The 7,471-nt window shown below is 41.7% G+C and overlaps 1 protein-coding gene across 1 annotated transcript; it reads right to left on the bottom strand.

The window, feature by feature from the left end:
* Window positions 1–614: 614 nt before the first annotated feature.
* Window positions 615–6,794, bottom strand: si:ch211-266g18.9 (transforming growth factor-beta receptor-associated protein 1). Its single transcript, XM_054614078.1, has 11 exons — window positions 5,861–6,794; window positions 5,489–5,683; window positions 5,140–5,294; window positions 3,689–3,771; window positions 3,195–3,542; window positions 2,984–3,041; window positions 2,766–2,909; window positions 2,512–2,646; window positions 2,281–2,425; window positions 1,783–2,204; window positions 615–1,673 (listed from the first exon to the last, which is right to left on the bottom strand). Exons 1-11 carry the CDS (start codon window positions 6,546–6,548, stop codon window positions 1,530–1,532), a joined length of 2,517 nt encoding a protein of 838 aa, XP_054470053.1. The 5' UTR covers window positions 6,549–6,794; the 3' UTR covers window positions 615–1,529.
* Between the last annotated feature and the right edge of the window lie 677 nt (window positions 6,795–7,471).

The raw sequence follows: 7,471 nt of genomic DNA, 5'->3' as shown, positions 1-7,471 counted from the left end.
CTTTCTCAAGCATGTTAACACACAACTTGAAACTCAAGTCAAACATCCAATTTCACATTGACATAAACCAATGTTCTTGGCAAAATATGTCGCTGTAATTCTCACCAAAAACTGGCAGATTTTAGTAACTTACAGTTCAACAGTAAAGCTTGGTCTGACAGGAAGTCACAGTGAACCTCAGGCAGGAGTCTGTCAGCAGCCATCTTGATCAAGTTTGACTGACTTTCACTGGTGGTAGGTCTGGCTTTTCGGGGCCACCTGGTGGCTGTATTGAGGCACTCTCACCAACGAGCATTCTATAAATGTATTCAACTTGCTTTGACGAATCTGTGGATATCTCAGAGAGCACTGTAGGCCCTGCCATTATAGATGTATCTACCTGTATAGCATGGAGCTCTTCCGTCATATATGAATATGATCATTTTTACAGATCATTTTTTGGGAGATTTCTTTTTTTTAAAAACATAGCCAAAACGTGGAGACCACCGTATTGTCATCAAAGTTACAGTCCCAGTTTAAGTCACAAATAGGATAATACATTCAGTTGCATCATTATTCATGGGATTTTTGCTATGATGGTGAGATTGTCTTAAAATCAACATTACACACTAGGAAAGGATAAAAATCTTTCCTTTATTGCATCTTCATTTTCTCTGCAGTGGTAATAGAAATAGGTTGACTTACAATGGATTCATATTAATTGACATTTTACCTTTCAAAGGAAATGAGAAATGGGCATATGAGTTTGATTCATTTTTGGTTGTTATTTTAGGGATAGGCCTTAAGATGTTAATGATAAACATTAAGGTTAAAGGCTATACAGGATTTCCATACTGTATGTGGACATACTGGAGTTTGTGTGTCATTATTAAAGTATCCTACATGTCTGTTATGCTGCCTAAAAGATATAGGGCTGATGTTGGTAAAAATGGATTCTGATTTTATGTTCCATACACAGTACAGACATGTCTTCCTCAACTTGTTTGCTTTTCATTTTTAAACCTGTAATTGTGTTTCTTTTGGGTGGTCATAAATGTATATTAATGCACAAGCTGAATAAAAAACTCTCTCATGTGCAACTTCTCAGTTGTTGAATTTCTATTTTCAGCTTTACGCAGACAAATATACACAGTGGAAACCATGATGCATATATACAGCCATGCAGGATGAGGAAATTCCTATTGGTCATCAGATTGACCACAGGTGGTTTCCATGATAAACACCACTGTCTGATCAGTGAATATATGCCCCTGAATATCCTCCACTTTATAGCTATTGCTGTCTACAATGTTTCTAGGAAATGGCTCAGACATGCCGCCCTGAAAAAGTGCACTGCTTGCTCTTTTGCATCTTGAAACCAGTTATTTACACAATGTATTTTCTTTATTGTAATTAAAGTCGTCTTAAGTCCATGAATTGCATACTTGTACAGAGTTTGTCTTGATGATACAGTGTAAACTAGAAAAATGATCGGGTAGGAATCATTATTTGCATAAACATACAGTAGTTTGCTATATCGGTCGATGTCTTTACGATGAGGAAAAACCAGGACAGCCTGTGTGCATCAGCTCACCAGTGAGGTTACAGGCAAACTGTGGCTCTGTAAGGTCTCTCTGACAAACCTTACACTTCTGCCCCTTATCCAGCCTGAACTTTGTTTTTGAGGCCTGCATCTGCAGAGGGGAGAGGGAGAAAGCAACAGGGTGAAGAATAAGAAGGAAACAAGAATACACACAATGTTCATGGAATGAAAAACATTTTGAAATATGTCATTAAACTCACCCAAATGACTCTGTGCCGCATGAGCTCTACCTGGCCCAAAGCCTTTTGCAGCTTCGCCATGCGCCTCTGGTGGACTGTTTCTCTGAGGGATCCAACTAAAAACTGGGAGACCAGTTGAACAGACCAGAAATCAGGAAGAAGCTGGATGACCTTCTCTGCCGCAAGAACCCGAGGATTGTTGTTGAGCAGATCCACGGCAGCGCTTCTGTGATCCTCAGAGCTCAGGTAGATTTGGAGCAGAGTGAGCAGCAGCGTCTGCCTGAACTGCGTGTCCCGGCCCTGGGCAGCCCTGCAGCAGTAGGCCTCTGCAGCCTGGAGGTCTCCCTCCTGGTGGACCAGCACCTGCAGTGCCTGAAAGTGTCCACCGGTCCTACCAAGGAGAATGGCTTTCTCTATGTGCAGGGTTGCCAACTCAACTCTCTCTGCAATGACAATAACGCAATATAATTTAGTCACAAAAAAGTAATGATTTAATTTGATCAAAGGGCATCCACACACCATATACAGTGGACACGTCATAAAATTTGGATTCCCATAGCAGCTGCTGCAGCTTCCCTCTCGTCTTCCTCAAAACTGATTCCTCTTCCTCTGAGAGCGACTGGGTAATATATGCCAGGGCCAGACGGTTGTGAAGTCTCTCCTCCTGGGGGCAGATTAAACCAATCACGTCTCAGTGCATTCAATAAAGGAGTCGAGGATATTAGATAAAGTAGCTGCTTCTGTGCCCACCTCGCTGTTCAAATCATGGATTAAGAACTCAAGATACAACACCAGTGCCAGCGGGTACTTCTCCATGAGAGCAAGGACGTCTTGTGTGTCAAATCGATCATCTGGTGGACGCTTGTTGAAAATCTGCACCCCTATCTTTTTTAAATAAAGAAAAACAGATATTGGTACATTTTAGTTATTTATATCCATAACACATAGTTGGATTGTCCAACTTTTTCCTCTGCAGTTGAGAGCATGAAGAAGGAAAAAAGCACCTCCTGGTTCTTTTGAAGAGTCCAGTCTGCAAATTTCCACACAGCATCTTTGTCTTGCAGTTGACTGAGAGCCCACACTATGTGTCCATATACATCTGAGCGAGACAGGTCTTTGTGGAGGCCATCTGCAATTTTCACCCAGGTCTGGAAGAATATAAAATTCTAAAAATATACATCAAGTTTCTATAAAATATGTTGTGTTTTGGGGGGAAATGTACCTTAATTGCATCAATGTGATTTCCGTGGCTTTGATAGAGGGAACCCAATGCAAAATATCTGTAAAAAAAAAAGAGAGAACACAGGAAATGTAACATTAGAAATTGAGCAAATTAGACAAAATGTCTATAAATAAAGAATAATTTGTCATTCAACAAACATTCACATTCATGACTACACCAACCTATTCAACAATTTATCGTTTATTTGTACCTGCTGTGTTGCTCCAAAACAGGAGCACAGTGGTCCAGCCTGCACTCATTGGGAAATGCCAGGAGCTGCTGCAGATTTTCAGTATCTCCCAGTTCTGTGTACAGCCCCAGGAGGGCGCAGTCCACCTCCTTACTGCACTCCAGGCCTTGCTCCGTTCCCCTTACTGCTCTAAGAAAATCTCCCAGGAAGGCCAGGTAATGATGAAATGTGCTCCTGTTCTCTCTGCAGAGCAGCTGGAGATCCCTGCCCTTGTTCACTTGATCAAGCTGGGATTGGAATTCCTCGCTGAGACACGACTGGATTTCAGGGTAGAGGCGGATGATTTCTCTGGGGTCCAGCTCACCTGTACTGTTCAAGTGGGTAATGAGCATTGATTTGTGTTACACTTTAGTGAAGAATTCAGTAGAAAACACCCACTATTCACAAAATTCACATATTAGAGTACAGCGTTGTGCGATTGGGCCGTAGTGTCGTAAAAGGGGTTTTACTCTCACATGAATAGATCCCTGGCCTCAGAAAAACCCTCCTGGTAAAAATGAACAAATCCAGCGAGGCAAGTGATCTCCTTCTGCAGCTCCTGCCAGTAAAAAAAAATCTATCTTAAAACCAGGCATGCAATGCATGAACATATTCAAAGCACCAATATGTGAGCCGAAATCATTGAGGTAGAAGACTGTGTGACTACCCTTAAATCTCGTGGGTAATATGTTAAACTTTAAGATTAAGAAAAAAAACAGACAAATTTAAAGGAGTGACTCATCTGCGTGTAAATTCTAACTCCATCACCTTTAACCTGTGACCTGAGATATAACACAGATTACACTAAATCTCAAACACCATCTGCTGTCCTCAGTTGCATTCATCCAACTGGAATACACCTACAATAGCAGCTTGCAACAATGTAGTCCATCTACGCCTCGACAGCCTGCTTCAATCTGCTCTACAGTGTTGAAATATTAAATTCAAACACTATGATGCAATGTCAGATGGGGTTGTACTGCATGCATATTGTCTAGACGTCAGTGGTGAGTATGAATCTATAAAATGGTCAAATTATACAGGATAAATGAAGTTGAGAAAAAGGGTTTTAAGTTTTAAGTTTAAAGGTGTGTACATTGTAAAACCTGCATTTAATGACTTTTTTAGGATGAATATTCCCCAAAAGAAAAAATATATTTCTCAACCTGTACTATGCGTTTGGACAATATGAAATTAATATAAGCTTGTCTAGTGAGCTAATAGCAAGACTAGTTTGTCCATGCTACGTTTTAGGATTCATAGCTGCTACCTTATTAATCTGGCGCAACACTGACATTTTTATCCAGACTGGAATATCTCAACAACTACTGGACGGACTGCCATTGTAGTTGGTGCAGACATACATGTTCCCCAGAGGATAAACCATCTGACTTTTGTAGTTCTCTAATTCACCAGCAGGTCATAGCTTCACTTATACTGTGAAATATTTTAGATGGATTTGCATAAACCATAGTACAGACGTTGTCAGGACATTAATGCTAGTGTAGAGGAGTTTAAGGCACTTCCTCATTGGCTTCATTTTTCAGAGCTGGAGGTTGAAGCCTGGCTACCACGCTAACATTTGCATTTATCTCAAAGCAAGCTAAGTATATTTTAGAATTTTCACATTTCTGTGACATAATAATTTCACGCGATAAAACAGTTGTTAAATACTCGTGTTGTTTCTGGTCTTAGCTCAATTGAGAAAATAGACTGTGTTCTGCCTTTTTGAGGGCAGAATAGCTGGGCAGGTTGTTTTTTTCACCTTCACAATTAAGGTTAAGGAAGGAAAGGGGAAATACTACAAATGTTTCTGTGTCATGTACCTACCATACATTGTTTTGTAACCCCTGAGAAGAAGAATGTATTTATTTGAAACCTAGATTAACAAGCAGGGATGTGTTTGTGTCTAAAAATTGAAATTCACCTTGTATGAGTCAAGTGGACGATGGCCTTGAACTCCATCCAGCAGCAGTAAGGCCTCCTCAACCCTCTCATCACTAACAAGTGCCTGGATCTGCTCTTTGAGTGGCACTAGACGCAGGCTGAAAATGTCTCTCTCTGTGAACACTAACACACCATCTGAGGGGAGATGTTTTGGGTTTTCAGAAACACTGTTTCAGTGAGTAGGAACAGTAGGTGTAAGGATGATTGACTGAATCAGTGCAAACTCAGACAGACACAGCGACATCTTTAAAAACAAAACCACAATTTGACAGCCCCTCGGTCTGAAAATCTGGCAGGATTAGGTGATGAATTGATGTTGCCTGGTTTACCTGATGTGCAGAGCAGACCAATCGCTCCGCTGAGACTCACAGTCTGTTTGCACTGCTGATCTACCATGCTGTAGACAGACAGCACTTCGGGCTGCAGGGTTACGCTGTAAGGGAAACATACTCCGGCTGCCAGCACCTCCTGAGGCCACTGCAGGGGAGGGCGCTGGCAGATCCCTGTCTTCATCACAAACATGCCTGAGGGATGAGGGTGGAGTAATGATATCTTGGCTAGACAAATATCCTCTGGGTACATGGGTATATAGATGAGTGATATGAGATGATTAACTGTATAGCTGATTTTAATAGGAAGCATATAATGTTATATGAGGATGTCTGTGCTAGAACAACATGTACCATTTTGGCAGCTCTTACCCAAAGATTCAGGCCCGTTCAGGAGGAATTCCCCTCGTCCCATTGAGGTTACAATGACTCGCTGCCTGCTGTGATTGTGAGGAAAAAGCTCCTCACTGCTCCCGGTCCGAACATCATAGAGGAGATACCTGTCGCTGGTACCTACACACACGCAGGCGCCATCCACTGCCAAGGCCACAGGATCCTGGAGCAGAGGGACTTCTCTTACAACGTCCCACCTGTCCACTCCCACCACGTGGATTCGGATCAGCTTCCTGCGGCTGGAGGAAGTAACCATCTCCACACATGCTGCCTGGGCTTCGAGCAACGAGTTGCACACCTCAAACAAATGCACATGCGGGATCTTCTTGAGGGCGGGAACAGGCTCTAAGGAAAACATGTTGAGGGCCATAACGCTCCGGTCCCACAGGACCAGAAGGTGGTTGAAAATTGGGATTACCCTCAGTTGGGCTACTTGGGTGCTTGAGCCTAGTTTTCTCACCCTACACTCTCTAATTTTGCTCTGGCCAACACTCGGGTCTCCATCTGTGCCACTGGGAAGGATGAGATGCAAGACTGTTGCATCTTTGGTCCCTATATACACATTTCGGTCATAGTACTCGATGCACTGTATGCTGGATTTGTCCTTTTCTTTTGTGGCTGATTGCTTTTCATAGACGTGTGTGTGTGTAAATGCTCTAAAAGCCATTACTTTACGATAGGTTGCACTAAGTGAGAAGTACACACATGTATAGAATGGCTATACAACAACAGAGTCCATGATGACAAAATTAAAAAAAGCCGATTTCAGGAGCTCATCGGGGGGGAAACATTCACACCAAAATAAATAGTTTCCACTAAAAAAAAACAAAAAAACACACAGAACCCTCGATTCATTCAGAAAAACGAACTGTTACTGCGAGAAGTTGAACCTTTTTTTATGGGCACGCTCACACCGCTTGTACAGATCACTGTAAATACTATCTTATCTTATCTTTGGTCTGGTAGTGTTCATTTAAAGCTAAAAATCTTTATTTTCTATGTGGCACAGATCTGCTCACGTCATCCGTATTTAATCAGGATTAAAAATCGATCTAAGGATGTTCGATTTTTGTAACGTCAAAAAACTAAATGTATCTGCTTAAATTAAAGCTACAGATCTTCTGTAAAATATGTAAAATGAGATGTCCCTACCTCTCTGTTGTTCTCCCTTCTTCTCTGATTCTTTCACAAGTTTATGGAGTGTAAAGTAGTTTCACCTCCCCATGTGACTATATCCTTACAGGAAATCTATGTCAGCATTTTTGCACCACTCATCCTGCCATGTGAGTACACTTACACAACTCATCCAGTGGCCTCACCAAGAAAACCAACTTTTACAAGTGTCAGAAGTATGGTGAGAAGGACAGATAATTTGAGGTGCCCACATTTACAGTCGCTTGTAATCTACTTTGGTTAGTGGATTATGGACAAGTAGAGGAGCAAATCTTCTGCTGATCAAGGCATATATGGTCACTGTCAGTTGTTTTACAACGTGAGTGAGCTGGGCGTGAAAAGGTCAAGAGGCAACAGTGGTTGGTTTTACAACAATGATTATCTAAGTGATGATGGTTATAAAAAGATGTGGATTTC

The sequence above is a fragment of the Anoplopoma fimbria genome, chromosome 15, assembly GCF_027596085.1.
Source record: "Anoplopoma fimbria isolate UVic2021 breed Golden Eagle Sablefish chromosome 15, Afim_UVic_2022, whole genome shotgun sequence".
NCBI classification, from domain to species: Eukaryota; Metazoa; Chordata; class Actinopteri; order Perciformes; family Anoplopomatidae; genus Anoplopoma; species Anoplopoma fimbria.
The sequence above is the reverse complement of the archived record's forward strand: the minus strand, read 5'-3'. Positions and strand labels throughout refer to the sequence as shown.